This window comes from Natator depressus, chromosome 1 (assembly GCF_965152275.1).
Source record: "Natator depressus isolate rNatDep1 chromosome 1, rNatDep2.hap1, whole genome shotgun sequence".
Classification (NCBI taxonomy): Eukaryota; Metazoa; Chordata; order Testudines; family Cheloniidae; genus Natator; species Natator depressus.
The window spans coordinates 132,270,049-132,288,009 of NC_134234.1; the positions used below are offsets into that span (position 1 = coordinate 132,270,049).

A 17,961-nucleotide genomic window follows, 5' to 3' on the forward strand; every position below is an offset into this window, starting at 1 on the left:
AAATAAATTATGGAAAAGCAAGAAGTACACTTTGTATAAGTAATGTCAGGATCTCTCTGTAGAGCTGTATCCTGAAAAGAATAACTGCCTCACCTTCTTGGGTAAAGTTTTATGGAGCCATTGTAAACAGATGAAATGAGTGTAATTACCAGGGTTTATCCTGAAGGAGATTTGAAAAGAGCAAATTTCCCCTTAATAAAATGAATTAGGTTTTATGTAGTGAAGGGAGATTGCAGAAGCAAAAAAGAGTTTCCCCTATTAAATGTTTACTGTCTGAGCCTTGCTAATGATCGTCTCAAAGAATTTAGAAGTTGATTCTCTCCTCCCATTCAAGTTAATGGCAAAATTCTTATTGGCTTCAGTGGGAGCAAGATTAGCCCTTTATTTGCTTATACATGGGGATATAAATTTTCTCATATATGATATTGCAAATTAGCACAATATTAAATAGTACCAATCATATAATATTTCTGAAAAACTGTACAATATTGTCAAAGGGAAGTTTTTTATGAGTTGTGCTTTGATTCTCTCTATGGAGTCTGCTGCTCTGACAGCGTGATTCCTCTGTCCAGTTCCTTCCAGTGACCTAACTGAGCGGGGACATAAGTATTGAAAGCATGAGCTATTATACTAGTGGGAAGACTTGCATGATTGGAATGTTAAAATCACTGGTTATAACTTATTTATGAAGGATTAAGGGGGCGAAAAGAGCTGGGGAATGCGACTCTGTCAAAAATGGTATACCTGTTTTTGAGTCACTGATGGAAGCAAATGATCTTGATTTCTTATGGATAAAATCTCTAACAGGTAAAGCACAAGATGAGGTAGTAGTTGATGTCTGCTACAGACCACTAAATCACACCAGAGAACAGGATGAACAGATCTGTAAGCACTTATCATTAAGGGGTAGGGAAAAAAACCTCTGTAATATTGGAGGACTTCAATCTGAGCAATATGCCAGAGATCTTCCAGTACTACACAGTCCCTGGAATTATCATGGACAATTCAGCCATTCCCATCAAGTAGTGGATCAACACCATTGCTCTAGTTCCTTTGCTCCTGATGTACTTAAAGAACTCTTTATTGTCTTTAATTTGGCGGGCCATGGAGGACTCCTTTTGTCCTTCGACTTCCCTTATCAATTTTCTACAATTGCTGTCTTCTAATTTATATTCATTGCTATCAACCTCCCACTTTTTTTCCATCTGTTATACATTGCGTTTATTTTTTACAGCTGCTTTCACTTCCCTACTAAGCCAAACTGTTTTTGTTTGTTTGGTTTGGTTTGGTTTTTTAAACCATTGTAGTCTTCTTTCTTGATTACAGGATTGTGGCTTCTTGGGCATCTAGTAAATTGTTCTTAAACCATTCCCAATTATCCTCACTTTTTTCAGTTTAAATTCTATTTCTCAGTGGATTTGGCTCATAATTGTTTCAGCTTTGTGAATTGGCCCCTTTAAAGCACAAAGTATTTATATTACTGCTTGGCACTTTATTATGTTTGCACATAACAGATATAATCAGGCAATGGTCATTTTCCCCCAAGCAACCACTAATTTTAGTTCTGTGATCAGTTTTTCTTGATCTGTCCCCGGCAAAAGGAGGCAATGGAGGAATCCTGCTGGGGAAGAAGCAGAGGTAAGAGAAGCTTTGCAGGGTCCAGGAAAAGGAGCCCAGAAGCAGATGACAAGAGGCAAAGCATATTAGTTTGGAAATTTATTTATTGAACTTTCATTTGGATGTTTCTGTTGCCCTGGCAGGGCATGAATGTTATGTGACTTGGCTGGAGGGCTGAGCCACAAAAGACATAGTGAGAAGCAGTTGGCTTGCAACAGGCACGGGAGCGGAGGATAATGGCAACCTCAAGCACTGACACAAGGGGGAATTATGGTGAAAAGCCCAACCTATCACAACCTATGTTAAATCGATTAAAAGCTGGATTACTGATAGGCCTCAAAATGTGATTGTAACTGGGGAATCATTAAGTGGCTGTGTTTCTAGTGGGGTCCTCCAGGGATTGGTTCATGGCCCTATATGAACCATTTAATACTTTTAGCAATGACCTGCACAAAAATATAAAATCATGCTGATAAATATAGATGAAGCAGTGATTTTGGGAGTGATAAATAATGAAGAGGACAGGTCACTAATACAGCGTGATCGGGATCACTTTGTAAGCTGGGTATAAGCAAACAATATGTGTTTCAATAAGGATAAATTCAAATGTATGCATCTAGGAACAAAGAAAGTAGGCCATACTTACATGATGGGAGACACTATCCTAGGAAACAGTGACTACAAAAGACTTGGCTATCATGGTGCATAATCAGCTGAACCTGACCTCCCAGTGCAATGCTGTAGCTAAAATGGCTAAAGTGATCCTTGGATGCATAAACAGGGAATACTAAATAGGAGAAGAGAAAGCATAAGAGCATAAGAATTCTCCAGACAGCCTGTAAGTAATGGCTGCTATTACTCAGCCGGGCATGTGACCAGACCACATGACACTGATCTCCATTTTGGGTACCTGTATTTTTCCACAAACTTTGCCATATGTTAAAGCTACACAAGGTGGGTTGTGACATCATCAAGGGGCCTCACTCCCCACAGACGAGAACTCCTGAAAACACCCAAGGAACACAGATTGGAGAACTGGGGGAAGTGCTGGTCCCAGGCTAAAAGGATTTCTAACCAGTGTATGGAAACCTGGTCAACTGCTTGTACCAGCAACCAGGGTGAGAAATTGCTAATTCATATCCAATCTATCGAGTATTTTAAGTTTGGTTTGCGGTTTTATTTGCTCGGTAATCTGCTTTGATCTGTTTGCTATTACTTATACTCACTTAAAATCTATCTTTTTTGTAGTTCATAAACTTGTCTTATGTTTTAATCTAAACCAGAGTGCCTTTGATGGAAGTGTCTGGGGAAAATCTCAGCTTGGTTTAAAACAAGCATACTGTGCATATTCCTCTCCACATTGAGGGAGAGGTGAACTGGGTAATAAATTCATACTGGTCAGGGTTTTAATCAGGGCAGGATGGTACAGCTCTGGGGTCCTAGGCTGCGGGACTGGGGGTTATTTTGGCTTCAGCCTCTCTATTGTTGGTTCATGCAGTGGCTGGCCAAAGCCTGCATACAACTGCAGCTGGGTGTGTCCCTGCCTGTGTGAATGCTGGTAGGAGTGTGGGAGCGGTCTATAGCCTGTCACAGAAGCACAGTGCTGAGAGGGGTCCCAGGCTTGTGAGTCAGAGGGCTCAGAGGTAACCCAGTTCCAGGTGGCACACCAGGGGAAACCAGTGGGGCTCTCTCTCCACGCTTCTCCCAGAATCCCATCAATGACAGCTTGATTTTCCCTTTTGTTGCTTACATTCTTCCCAAACCCTTTACTCTCGGTCTCTTCCCATTATGTATGCAGTGTTGATGTAGCCATGTTGGTTCCAGGATATTAGAGAGGCCAGGTGGGTGAGGTAATATCTTTTATTGAGACAACTGGGGAGAGAGACATACAGAGCTCTTCTTTTTCCTTTCCCTGGTCTGAAGAAGAGCTCACTGTCGCTCGAAAGCTTTCCTTTTCTCATTATTGGCTTTATTAATTCCATTGTTACTATCACACCGAGTACTGTGACCCTGTGCCTGAAATAGTGTCACTGGTCTCATTTACCAGCCTCCCTTTCCTCTGTTAAATTCCTCTTTAAAACCCTGTTCTCTGAACAATTCCTCCTCCCTCACATCTTCAATAATCCCCCTGTAGTGGGGTGGTCACCCCGCTCTGGCCCTGAAGGGGTTAAAACAGCCCTGGGAGAGGGCTTCCTTGGGGAGCCAATAGTAAAAGCAGCCCTGCAGAGGGCTGCGGAAAAGGAGTGAAAGCAGCAAACCTAGGCTGATTGGGGGAAGTGGCCACAGTGGGGGCTATGCCCCAATCAGATCACAGCTGGCCCTATAAGAGGGCTGTGGGCCAGAAGCAGGGGAGTCTCACTCTAGTCCTGGAGTGGGAAGGGCTAGCTGCCTGGGAGCAAGGTACCTGAAGTGGGGCAGTGCTGGTGAAGGGAAAAGGGAGCTGGAAAGCTCCAGCCTAGTAAACTCCCAGGCTGCAGACCTTGTTTATGGCCAAAAGGTACTGGGGCTGTAGAGGTGCAGCCTGGGGATAGGCAGAGGCAGCTGGTCCTACCCCCTTGTCAGTGATGAGTGGCCATTACAGACCGAAGTGTGCTCCAGTGAGCGGGGACTAGCTGATGACTGGCAGTAGCCAGTGAGGCAAGGTGGGTTTAGATGGTTGTGGGTTCCCCTGGGAAGGGAGACCCTGAGTGTGGGGGTACTGCAGGGGGCAGGACCCCAAGGTAAAAGGCACGGGGGTTTGTGAGGGACACGGGGCCAGTGACAGGCAAGACAGCGGCCTGCAGAGGGTGCTCTGGGCTGGAAGAGCTAATTCCCAGGATGACCAGCAGGAGGTGCCATGCTGGTGAGTTGTCGCTTTGCTACGCCCCTATTTGTAGTCCTATTTTATTTGTGAAATCCCTTCAACTGGGAAGTGAAGTAAAATAAAAGTAAATAATGTCATCAACAGAGGCCCAAAGAACAACCTCAATTCTTTAAATATCAGTTATTTAAATATCATTTGATAATCTAGGTTTCAGATAAATTAGGGAATTGAACTCACAGAAGACATGGGACAAGACACTCTTTCAGATAAGAGGGAGCTTCAAATGATTGGGGCTAAGGATAATTAAAGTTGCATTTGAAAAAACCAGGAGAAAAATTGAACAAGCTGTGGAAGGAGAGATGGAGATTATTTTCAGGAGTGGCTCTAAATCATCTGTTTAGAACAGTTCTAAATGAAAAATAAACATGATTTACAAGTAACTTAGGCATCATGGGAGAAATTCTGGCCCTACTGAAGTAAGTGGGGGCCAGGCTATTGTCTTATGTTTCTAAAGTTTAAGTTCATGATATAATGCAGTCCTCGGGAACCAAAAAATCTTACCATCTTATAGGTGAGACCGCATAATATTGGGGTAGGGAGAGGAACCGCTCCCTGCCCCAGCTCACCTCTGCTCTGTCTCCTCCCCTGAGCACGCCGCTGCCGCTCCGCTTCTCTTCCCCCCTCTCCCCTTCCTTCCAGGCTTGCTGTGCCAATCAGCTGTTTGGTGCAGGAAGCCTGGAAGGAAGGGAGGAGCGGAGCAGCGGCGGCGTGCTCAGGGGAGGATGTGGAGTGGAGGTGAACTGGGGCAGGGAGTGGTTCCTCTGCCCCCCCCCCCAGTTACTTGCTGCAGCCCTCCCTGGCCCCCCACTCCCCTAGCCCGCCGCTGCTGCTTTGCTTCTCTCTCCCTCCAAGGCTTGCCGTGAATCAGCTGTTTGGCGCAGCAAGCCTGGGAGCAAGAGAGGGAGAAGCAGAGCGGTGGCGTGCTCGTGGGAGAAGACGGAGCGGAGGTGAGCTGGGGCAGGGGGGCCATAGCAAGGAAGCGGGGGAGCGCAAAGGAACCGCTTGCGGTAACATGAATTTGGATATAACAAGATAAAGCAGCCCTGCTCCGTGGAGCGCTGCTTTACCGCGTTATATCCGAATTCGCATTATATCAGACCGCATTATATCGGGGTAGAGGAGTATTTGCACTGTAAAAAAACAAAAGAAATAGTATTTTTCAATTCACTTAATACAAGTACTGTAGTGCAATCTCTTTATCATGGAAATTGAACTTACAAACTTAGAAGTATGTACAAAAAACTGCATTCAAAAATAAAACAATGTAAAACTTTAGAGCCTGCAAGTCCACTCAGTCCTACTTTTTGTTCAGCCAATTGCTCAGGTAAACAAACTTGTTTGTATTTGCAGGAGATAATATTGCCCGCTTCTTGTTGACAATGTCACCTGAAAGTAAGAACAGGTGTTCTCATTGCGAGACATTTACGTGCCAGATGTGCTAAAGATTCATATGTCCCTTCATGCATCAACCACCATTCTAGGGGACATGTGTCCATGCTGATGACGAGTTCTGCTCGATAATAATCCAAAGCAGTGCAGATCGACACATGTTCATTTTCATCATCTGAGTCAGATGCCACCAGCAGAAGGTTGATTTTCTTTTTTGGTGGTTTGGGTTCTGTAGTTTCTGCATCAGAGTGTTGCTCTTTTAAGACTTCTGAAAACATGCTCCACACTTTATCCCTCTCAGATTTTGGAAGGCACTTCAGATTCTTAAACCTTGGGCCGAATGCTGTAGCTATCTTTAGAAATCTCACATTTGTACCTTCTTTGCATTTTGTTAAATCTGTAGTGAAAGTGTTGTTAAAATGAACAACATGTGCTGGGTCATCATCCGAGACTGCTATAACAAGAAATATATGGCAGCATGCGGGTAAAACAGAGGAAGGGACATACAATTCTCCCCCAAGGAGTTCAGTCACAAATTTTATTAACACTTTATTTTTTTAACAAGCATCATCAGCATGGAAGCATGTCCTCAGGAATGGTGGCTGAAGCATGAAGGGGCATATGAATGTTTAGTGTATCTGGCAATGCCAGCTACAAAAGGGCCATGCAAATGCCTGTTCTCACTTTCTGGTGACATTGTAAATAAGAAGCGGGCAGCATTATCTCCTGTAAATGTAAACAAACTTGTTTGTCTGAGTGTCTGACTGAACAAGAAGTAGGACTGAGTGGACTTGTAGGCTCTAAAGTTCTACATTGTTTTGTTTTTGAGTGAAGTTACGTAACAACAACAAAAGTCTACATTTGTAAATTGCACTTTCATGACAGATTGCACTACAGTACTTGTGTCAGGTCAGTTGAAAAATACTATTTCTTTTATCAACTTTACAGTGCAAATATTTGTAATAAAAAATATACACTTTGATTTCAATTACAACACAGTCTACTATATATTTGAAAATGTAGAAAAACATCCAAAATACTTAATACATTTCAATTGGCATTCTATTGTTTAACAGTGTGATTAAACCTGCCATTAGTCCATGATTTTTGTTTTAATGGTGATTAATTTTAAGTTACTTGTGTAAGTTAACTGATTAATCAACAGCCCAAGTTCATTTATAAATATGTTCTTTAAGTCACTGCCTCACACACTTGTTTTCTCTTTGTGGGGTATTTTAGTGCAATATCTAGAGGAACAAACATTCATCTCAGGCTTATGCTGTGCAGAGTGAAACTAGCCGCATAGTGAGGGGGAAGCTTTGCCAGGATTGGCATCCATGTTTCTTGTTAGGTTCATGAAGGGATTAGATATACTGAGCAATCCACATTGTGCACACACAAACATATACCTTTGTTTTCATGTATCTCAGATGATTTTGACCTTGCTAACCATGGGGAATCTCAGCAGGGGAAAACATTTTTCCAAATGATTGAGACACAGATCACGAATCACTGACTGGCATATGAGCACTTTCCTAGTTCAGGAAAAAAGCCATTTTCAGAATGAGGTTAACAACAAAATGTGTGCTACAGGGGAACAGTGCTTCATAGTAAGGAACGAGCAAATGTATGATCAAGGTTTTTATGAAGTGCTTACTACTTACAGCACAATGTGTACTATCAGATCAATTGAGGTAAAAAGACATGATGTGCAACTGTGCAAGTTATGGGGAGACTGTGCTGCAGAAGCTCCAAAATTGCAAACTGGAACACATACATGTAATAAAATGCTTATGTAAAGATTTCAATAACATTAATTTGGTCCCATTTCACATGAGTAGAACTTTCAGTTGTTGGATAGAGTGTTAAATGTTAAATTTACTGTAAATTATACGCAGTGTCTCTAGTTAATGGACATTAAATTCTGGAAATTTAATTTTGTGGGTTTGGATGTTTTTGTGTTTATATAGTATTAAATTTGTTCAGGTTTTCTTTATGGAGTTATTTGTAAGACTGTTGTCTTTGGTCATATACCATTATTAGATATTTCTTGAAAGTTTATTATTTTAATTTATTATCTTAACATAATTGTTTTCATTTTTGTTTAGGGTTGTGGATTCCTCTATGATGATCTTCACATTACAGGTGCAATTTGGATAATTAGATGCTGATTTGTTTGAATTTTTTACACTACAGATGAAAATGACTAAATTGCCTAAGAACTGCAGATACAACAGTGAAGTTAGCACTAGCATCACAGGCTGGCTGGCCTTTTAAGGACAGCTAAAAGAAAAGGAGGACTTGTGGCACCTTAGAGACTAACCAATTTATTTGAGCATGAGCTTTCGTGAGCTACAGCTCACTAAGTTCACCTATACCCCCGCGGGATTAAGGGCCTGTTTCCCTACTTCCTGATCAGCTGGGTGATTTGTGTACGAAGGGCTGAGACCCCTATTTTGAGGGAAGCCCCAGAAAGGCAGAGCGAGGTAGCTGGAGGATCTGCAGGAGACTGAGGGGACTCCAGGGACGGAGTCAGGGGCTGAAAGGCAGCCCAGGAGGGACTGGGACCGAAGGGGAAACAGGGGAGCAACTGGGCCATAACCTCCCATGGCTGCTGATTGGCACATTATAGGCAAAAAAGCTCCCTAAGTCATTTGCACCACACGTCAATCATGCAGCCCCATAGCACAGGGGAGCTACAGCCGCTCCTTGGCCCCACCCCTCGTGCCCACGGCCGGGGGAGGGGGGTTCCCTCCTCCGGGAGGTCTCCGCAGCTCGGATCCCCGCCCCGCATCCAGGTCCCCGGCCCGGGGGCGGGGCGAGCTCAGGCCCCACCCCTCGCAGGGGGCGGGGTTTTCTCCACTCTTCGCCATGACGAACAAATGACCGCGCGGGGAATGAGATTGAAGTTCCAGCGAGGCGAGCGCGTTCTCTGCTTCGAGCCTGACCCCACCAAGGCCCAAGTGCTCTATGATGCCAAGGTGACCCACCGGCCGCGCGCGCGCGCGCGCGCGCCGCGCCCCTAGCTCCGCCCCCCCCTCCCCCGCCGCGCCGCGCCGCGCCGCGCCGCGGCCTCCTCGCGCCGGGCCGCGCAGTCGGCGGAAGCGGTAGCTCCGCCCGGCCGCGGGGTGGGTGTGACGGAGAGAGAGACAGGCCCCGCCCCCCCGTCTCCAGCCGGGCGCCCCGGTCTCTCCCGCCGCCGCCTCCTCCTCAGGCCGGGCAGGCTCCGCTTTCGCGTCCGCCCCGCCCCTGGCGCAGCCTCACACCGGGGCCTGGCGGCGGCGGCTGCCGCGGCCCGACCCCGCCAGGGGGCAGCCGCCGCGCCCAGCCCCGCGTCCTGCTGGGGCCCGTTCCCCGCCTGCATCCCGCGCGGGAGTCTGCGGCCCCGGTCCGGAGCCTCGGGGGCGTGCGGGCGCCCAGTTCCCCGGGGCCTCAGTCGGGGTCAGGCGCCGCGGCACCTTGGAGCCTCCGGGCCTGAGGCCGCCCGCGAAGCGCTGCGCCCGCTCCGGGCCGTGCCCCGGCTTGGTTCCCCCGGCGGCTTTGTGCTCGGCGTGGGAGGCGGTGGCCGCTGTGTGTGTGTGGGGGGGCTGGCAGTCATCGGAGCGCTGCATATCCTAGAGACAGGAGCGGTGTGAACGGGGCTGGGCCAGACACATGCCCGCCCTCGATTCCGTGTGCACCTGCCAGATAGGCTCCCCTGTGGAGTTCGGTCGTGTGCGCCTTTAACAGGCACAGGACCCTGAGGGAGCCCTCCCCGGTAAAAGCCTATTAAATTGGGACTTCAAGTCAAAGGTACCGTTGGATGAAGCAGAAGCGGAGCGGGCAAAGTGGCAGTGTGTGATGAAATTACATAGTGTTGGCTAAGTGGTTAATTTCTAGGCATTTGGAGTTTTTAAAAAAGTGTAGAGTTTTTAGAAAAAGAAATGTAATATTGGTTTTGGGTGTTCACTAAATAACAGTGAAACACTCTTTAAATTAAATCTTAACTCAGGCTGTGTAATGGTGCAGATGGTTGTCTTTCCAGTTTCAGGGATTTCAGCAACTTTGTTTTTTTTTTTAATCACACCCAATGGATAGTCTGAAATATCTAAGTCCCGTTTTCTGTGATCAAGGACTTAGCAGTTTCTCTCTTTGAAGACTGCCCTTTTAGTTGCTATAAGAACATCCAGGCTTGTATTGCTGACCTGCTCCCTTTAGTGTTCCACAGAGATAGTTGCCTGTAGGAGCTCCTTAAAATGGGTGTTGCAGAGTTGCGTATTATTTTGTTAATGCCCCCAAATGTGTTTGCAAAAGATATAGAAAAACAAAAAGATCCATTCTCTTCTGTGGTCCTGGCTCCTTAGCTGGATCACAACTCCTACGATGGACTGCATTGAGTCAACTGGTGAGAACACTGCAGTGCATTACAGGAGATGTTATAGGTGTAAGTGAGGGAGCCAGGCCCATGGAAGAGAATGTGGACATGAAGCATCTGAAGTACATGAGGCACTGCAACAGCACAGGTGGATACAAATTAATGTTGACCTGAAAAAAAATGTTTTGGTTCAGTTCTGCAAACCTAAATATTCAATTTCCTTGAAATATTTTGTTTCTATTTTCCAGTGAAAAATAGAAAAAAATCAGTAACATTGAAATTGTGGAAGCTGCATTTTGTGCCAAACCCCCCAACGGAAAATTTCAGGCCATCTCTAGTTAATATGATTGACTTGATTTTTTTGAGCATTGTGGAAGAGATGAGGTTTCTAAAGAGATTTTCCTAAGAGGCACTATATAACACTCCTGATATGTATGGTGTGTATGTTGAGTGCGTATTTAAGTCTTATGTGTGGCACAGTTGTCCAGACTAGATTTTAAGTTATTTGGCAAGATTAAGGCTATCCTTCAATCTTCTAGATTGTTGTTTAGTTTTTTGGGAGATATCAAAGTGAAAGTACTTTGAATTCAGGTCTGTTTATATGAGTAGGTGGACTTGTTGTACTAGATGGAATAAAAACACACCCTGTGAGCAGCTGGCAGTATTAGCACAACAGATTTTGAGAATAGCTATCTTACTTGGAGTTCAGTTCAGACATTCGCAAATAATTGTTCTCTTAATTCTGCAGTTTGGCCAGGGGTGAAAGTAATTTAAAGGTCTTAACGGTACGCCGGAGTCCTGAGCGGGGGCGTGGCCTCAACCAGAAGAGGCGGGGCCTTTAAAGATTTAAAGGCCTGGGGCTCTGGCTGCAGCTGGGAGCCCCCGGGCCTTTAAATCACCCCCAGAGCTCCCAGCTGCAGAGGCTGGGATTTAAAGGGCCCGGGGCTCCAGCTACCACAGCAGAGCTCCAGGCCCTTTAAATCGCTGCCGGAGCCCCAGGGTAGCGGTGGCAGGGCTCCAGCAGTGATTTAAAGGCCCGGGGCTCTGGCCACTGTGGGGAACCCTGGGCCCTTTAAATCACTGCCGGAGCCCTGCCACTGCTACCCTGGGGCTCAGGCAGCAATTTAAAGGGCCCGGAGCTCCGCTGCTGCAGGGAGCCCCAGGCCCTTTAAATGGCCATCCTGGGGAAGTTGGTCCGGCACAGCGTACCGGCTCTTGCCGGTACGCTGTACTGGCTTACTTTCACCTCTGCGTTTGGCCCTACATGCTGTTAACAAGAAGAGTGTTCAATAGTTTTAACTAAGCATTTGGTCTTCCTTCTGTATCATGATGTTACTGGTTAGTCTCCTGTATTGAGGGTCTGCAGAAGCAACTCATAAAGGAGATAGAAGGCTACTTGTCCAAATGTGATACCTCTGCAAATCCACACGGTTCCATCCCTCTTCTTTGGAGCACTTTTTGGGATGGATAGGAAATGAGGACAGGGCAGGACCTAATAGTAGTCTCTTCAATATTTAGATCTCAGATCAGTACACAAACATTTTCTGTCATCTTTGCAGCTCTTAGTAGTTCCATGGGCTTAGGAGAAGGTGCATGATTTCCTACAGTATGGGTGTTCAAAGGCAGTTCATTAGGTTTCCATTTACTCATAAGTATCCATTCCTTTCTTGCACCCACAAACCCATTCTCTAAACACTCATTTCTATAGAAAGTGCACTGTGATCTTTGTATTAGGCCACATTCTTTGTTTTCTTTTTCAGATTGTTGATATTGTTGTTGGAAAAGATGAGAAGGGCAGAAAGATTCCAGAATATCTGATCCATTTTAATGGTTGGAACAGAAGGTGAGACTATACAGTGCACCATTTTATTTAAAAAGTTTTTGTATTTACAAAATCTTTTCAGTGGCGTGCTGCATCCTACAGGATGGTGTAGGGTAAGAGATAAGTAGAAGTTAGGTTTTGGGCCTAAATTAGCCTAAGGGTAGAGGAGTATGGGAAATGGAAGTTGTTAGAGTAAGAAAGTTGGAAATAGTGTTATGGGTAGGGCCCTACCAGTTTCTTGTCTGTGAAAAACACGTCACCTACTGTGAAATAAGCCCTTCCCTGTGGAATGTGATCTCCCCAAAATCAGCTGGGCTGGGGAGGGACAGGACATGGGCTCTGAAGGTGACACAGAAGTGAGTATGGCAATCCTGCAACCCCCCTGCAACAGCTTTGGCCCCCCCAATCCCCTTTTGGATCAGGGCCCCCAGGGTTACAACATAGTGAAATTTCAAATGCAAACATCTGAAATTGTGAAATTGACCAACCTTAAGACCCTGCGGGCATGAAATTGACCAAAGGGAATTTTGAATTTGGTAGGACCTTAGTTATCGGAAAGTAAGAGTTAGGAAGGACATGGCCCAGTGTTATGTTACCATTATGTTTTGGTTATAACTGGTTTGAGCAAGGTTTTTAATGAGTACTTTTAAAAGTTGTGAATGGTTTATTAAAATGCTATCTATATTGGTAGTATGGGAAAGATGTTGACACAGATGTTAATTTAAATTATGCGTAATATAAAGTGCCAGTAAGAAGGTAGTGGGAATATAATTATGGAAAAGGGCAGTTTAAAGTTACTTAGTATTATAATTGAGTATAAAAGGAGTAGCCTTGCTAAATTTCAGGAGATCTCCAATTAACATAAAAACGGTACTGTTAGGTTCCAGGATTATAAGGCTGTATTTCTCTCTGTTGTTGCACTGATTACCCATTGATAATTTGAGTGTAATTATAATTGTAGTATTGTGTAAATGGTAATGGCATGCCTGTTTGCTTAACTAATCATTTTCTTTTTAAATTGTGGTTTTATCATTCAAAATGTCATCTAGTAGTCCTCTGCTAAATAAATGTTCTGGAGCTGATCTAGAGGCTCGAACCTGAAAACAAAGCTGGGTTTTATTGCATGTTTCTCTTCAACAATTTTATATTAATTGGGAACATTTCAACATAAAGATTACTATACCTTCATAGGAAGAAATAATGCTATAATGAAAAAGGAGGACTTCAGTAATCTTTATTTTGTGAATACCTTTAATAAATGCTTTTTATGGGACTAATTCATTTATGTCGATATATTGGTTTATGGCCTCTGTGTCGGTGGAAACTCAGACTGTATCTCTGTCATAATCTGAGTTGCTTGATGGTGAAGTCTGGAAACATTCTAATGTTGACCTGACATTCCTTAACATTATCTTATTGCTTCAAGTACTTCAACTTGTAAAGTTAAGGAAAAAGTGTCTTTTTTTTTTCTTTTTTTTTTTTTAAGGAAAAATAAAGCCAAAGGATGGTGCAAAAAGATGCAAGTCTACATCATAGTACCACTTAATTCCAGATTTTGTTTCTAAAGAGCACTAAAATTTTACTTTGTAGATGACTGTAAATCTACATTTGTCATTCAGTATTTATTGGTAAAGTCAGTTTCTATTTATTAACATTTTTTTTCTTTTGCCCCATATTTAGCTGGGATAGATGGGCAGCTGAAGATCATGTTCTTCGTGATACAGACGAAAACCGCAGATTACAACGTAAATTGGCAAGAAAAGCTGTAGCTCGCATGTAAGGAATATGTTTATCTCTTGACTTCATATGGCTTTCATTCAAAATCTCTTTAAAAACTGGTATATACTTAAGACTTGTTATAAAATTCCTATGTACTGGATCCACATCCTTCTGAAGAAACATCACTGACAAGTACCTTGGGGAGACTTGAAGCAGGACTCTTTCCCCAAAACCAAATATCTGTCTGTAATACTTGCTAGCCTTTTATGGCTGCAGAGAAGAACGGGGTGGCGGGAGTATAGTAAAGTGTAAAAACATTGATGTGTCCACCACCAAATATTGTCCCTCAAGTAAATTATTTTTGAAATAATAAATACAATCACAAACATTCATTGCCTATGCATATTTTGTTCTTGCTTTTGCATATAGCACTGCTTCTTATGCTTTGACAGCAGTAGTAAACAAGTGGAGTAATGACAGATTGAACAATTCACTCAAATTCTTCTTTAGGAGAAGAAAGGGAAGGAAGAAGAGATGTTGTCGATTGCCTGGTGTTGACTCTGTGTTAAAAAGCCTTCCTGCTGAGGAAAATGATGAGAGTAGTGAAAATTGTAAGTTGTCTTCTCTTTGATTTGATGACTACACTTGCATTGTGCTATTTACAAAATTGTTAACTTATTAAACTACTGTGGCATCTCAATTTTACAAACTCCAATCTTATGAACAACCAGTTATATGAACAATTTTTCCTGAGTAGGTCGGGGGAGGGGGGGGGGGGGAATATAACAAAAGCAATGTTGATGACAAACAAGTTGACATCCCTTCACATTCTGATGCCTTCATTGTGTTGGTAATCACTTTGCACTGATTTGAAGGACAAGAAGAAAACGATGCACGGCACCATCCTGCAACATATCCTGTATCTACTGTAAATTGAGATACTCAGTTTTATGAACTCCATCCTCCATTCATTCATAAAACAAGTTTTACTGTAATTGTGCAAATTCAGCAGTCTGAGTTGCTACTGGGTTTGGTGTTATAGGCATGTAATAGCACTGGCTAGAATGTTAATATAACTATATGAAATATATTAATATGTTTTGTATAAAAAATGAGCAGATGTTACACCAAGATATCCTTCTCCTCTCCCTGCCCTTGAGGCAGACAATACTCTTTGCTTTACCCTCATTCAGCTCTTCTGGGCACTCTGGCCCAGATTTTTAAAGCTATTTTGGTGTTGCTGCTCTCACCGTGTCAACACCTAACTGATTTAGGAGCTTAAATATCATATTCAAAAGGGGATTTTAGGCATGTAGTTGTTGCAATGCTGAGAACAGCAACACTTAAATATCTTTAAAAATCTGGCCTCTACACTACTCTCAGATCAAAGGGTTGCTCTGTCTGGCCCCAGCCTCCCCCAAGGACTCTGATGCCTGCTCAGTTACCTTTTTGGCTTGTCCTGATCTTTTGGGCAACAGGATTTTTCCCTACCTGCATGGTAAAGAGATCTGTTTCTTGCCTCCAGCATGCTGGTGGTTGTTCCTGGCCTCTTTCTTCTATCAGCCATCTATCCAAGGGCATTTTTCTAGTAACTTTAAGGTCTGTTTGTATTGTTTTGCAGTGTCAACACTTCATTAGCATGCTGACCATTGTCATTCCTCTGATTCAGACATCTTTACACCATTAGTATTTACCACTTTTTCATTTCAACATTTGGTATAATTTGCTCACAACTTGCATTTGGGCATAGCATGTGATATTTATTTAAAAGCTTTTTTTTCTTTTTGCCTTTTTAATCTGAATACGCTAACCTTTTGCTTACAACTAGAGTCCAGTGAAAATTAAAAAGAGCTACTGTTTGTTGAAAAATTTTGTGAATTTGCATATACTGGTGAATGTTCATGAATTAAAGTTGATATATGAGCATTGTTTGTTTTGAGCTTCCTAACTATTGCATGCTAAAATACTTAAAATATTTCTTCAGCATTTCTAGTTTATACCTCATTACAAAAAACAACAAACCAAACAGCCTTGAATTAAATGTTACAAAGTGAAAAATTGTTGGATATGAATCTGTCCAAATTGATATGCAGAATAAATTTGTGAAATATCAAAAATAACTCATTTCTCTCTTAAACAGCTATAAGTAGTTCTTCTGATGACAGTGATGAAGGAACAGATGAAGAAATAAAAAGTGAAGAAAGTGAAATTGAAGAGAGGACAGACATGGTATATTCCTATGAGCTCCCTTAATTTTAATAATACTTTACATGGTTGAACCTATCTCAATTTTCCCAGTTAAGTGAATTAATTGCTCAAGGCCATGCAGCATGTAGTTATAGGGCCAGGACTAGAACTCATGATTATTGACCTCTTAATAGAGGTCTTATTGTGGTAGAGTTATTCAAACCCATAGAAGATGTTTTACTCCCTTAGATGGCATTGATCTCAATATAAAATGTATTAAATTAGACTTGTTCTTCTCATTCTATTTCCACTCTTAAGGTTTGCAAGCAAACAGCCTACCCAGATTTATAGTTCTTGTAAAATGTTACTAGTCTCTGCAGGTGAAGCAGATTCTAATGTCATCAGGATTTTAATGGCTGATATACACAGTGTCTTTAAAGAGGGTCTGCCAACTCAAATTAGTTTAAAATTTAGACCTATTTGTAAGAATCTAAGACCAGTAGAAATATTTTGACTGTACAAAAATGTCAGTGGAAACAGGTGCATGAAAGCTGTTTATAATCTAAACACGCACGAGAGATCATTTGAAAGAGAAATTGTTTAAAAACAAATGGAAAAAGTGACCCAATTGATTTAATTATTATTAAATTAAATGTAATGTGAGGGAGCAAAAAGCAAACAGGAAAACCAGTGAAAAAATGAATAGAATTTTTAAAACAGGACTTTTAAATACATTGAAGGTATTACTGGAAAGAAACTACATTGTGTACTGTCCATCTACATTCAAAAACTATACTCTTACATGTATTTTATCATACAAGTAATTAGATTCAGTTTCTGTTTCGCAGAAATTTTAATATTTGATCGAGTTTTGCCTAACATACTACAGTAATTAACTAGAACACTAACTAATCATTTTTTCTTACCTTGATTTGTGCTGTTGCAGAAAGAAGAACAAGAGATTCACACTAAAAGGGATATGGAAGAAAGAGCAATAAGCATAGAAATTCCTGAAGTTTTGAAAAAAAAGCTTGAAGAAGACTGTTATTATATTAACAGGAGAAAACGGGTATGATTGGTTAAATGAGGGAGAGTATATAAAAAAATACCTGAAGGCAGTCAAAAGTCGCACTTGCATGTAGAGCTAACTTGCTTTTATAGCAAAACTTCTAAGATTTCAGGGGATAAGGCTTCTAAATGACTAGAGTTCTGAATTACCAATATATTAGTCTGTAAAATTGGGGTTCACATCTATATCTGGTTTTGTTTTAAGAAACTTGGAATACAACACTGAGCTAATCCCCTTCTGCTATGATATTTATATGTTCCTCAAAACTGGACACACAACGGATTGAGCAAAAGTATAATTTAAGGAGCAAATTTGAAATAAATATATATAAAATAGACTTGTTAGTTAGGCTAGCCTGTGGGTCAAAAATTAATGTTGTGGCTCATTGCTTAAATCCATAATTGTATTATTTGACAGTCATCAAATTGTCTCTTCAGCTAGTGAAACTGCCTTGTCAGAGAAATATAATAACTATCTTGGAGTCGTATGTGAAGCATTTTGCCATAAATGCAGCATTTTCAGCTAATGAAAGATCTCGGCACCATCAAATGACTTCACATGTCAACATGAACCTTCATTACGTCCCACCAGAAAAGAAGTAAGTAATGTCTACCATTTGTTTGGGTGTAGAGGAAGTGCAGGTTTGAATTTCAAGCCCAGGTTTTAGATGATGTGTTCTTTTTGTGCCCATCCATATACCATGGACTGATACCCCGATGTGTAAGACAGCACAACAATATCAGGACAACTTTATGTTTAGAGATGAGAAAATTACTATTATACAAAGAGGTGATGTTGGAATTGCTAATAATAATACAGGAATATTGCCACAATACTAATTTAACCATAAATTCCTTTAAGTCTAAAGGCCAAATGGTATTTTATACAATTGCTCTAAACATGCCTAACAGCCCAACGAATGAGCAGTCACTACACCCAAT

At 42.3% G+C, this 17,961-nt stretch overlaps 1 protein-coding gene across 8 annotated transcripts in view; it reads left to right on the plus strand.

Moving 5' to 3' along the window:
- The first annotated feature begins 8,701 nt into the window (after window positions 1-8,701).
- The window catches only part of MSL3 (MSL complex subunit 3), a 39,081-nt gene continuing 29,821 nt past the window's right edge, over window positions 8,702-17,961 (plus strand). For 3 of the 8 annotated variants that reach the window (XM_074966703.1, XM_074966678.1, XM_074966695.1), the window contains exons 1-7: window positions 8,702-8,850; window positions 11,984-12,066; window positions 13,726-13,821; window positions 14,194-14,375; window positions 15,905-15,993; window positions 16,898-17,020; window positions 17,458-17,618. In XM_074966703.1, the coding sequence (XP_074822804.1) occupies window positions 8,752-8,850; window positions 11,984-12,066; window positions 13,726-13,821; window positions 14,194-14,375; window positions 15,905-15,993; window positions 16,898-17,020; window positions 17,458-17,618 (833 nt within the window). In that variant the 5' untranslated portion in view covers window positions 8,702-8,751. Of the gene's footprint in view, window positions 8,851-8,939; window positions 8,998-9,310; window positions 9,662-11,983; window positions 12,067-13,725; window positions 13,822-14,193; window positions 14,376-15,904; window positions 15,994-16,897; window positions 17,021-17,457; window positions 17,619-17,961 lie in introns of those variants that run through there. The other 5 variants (XM_074966685.1, XM_074966730.1, XM_074966721.1 and 2 more) reach the window with 5 other exon arrangements.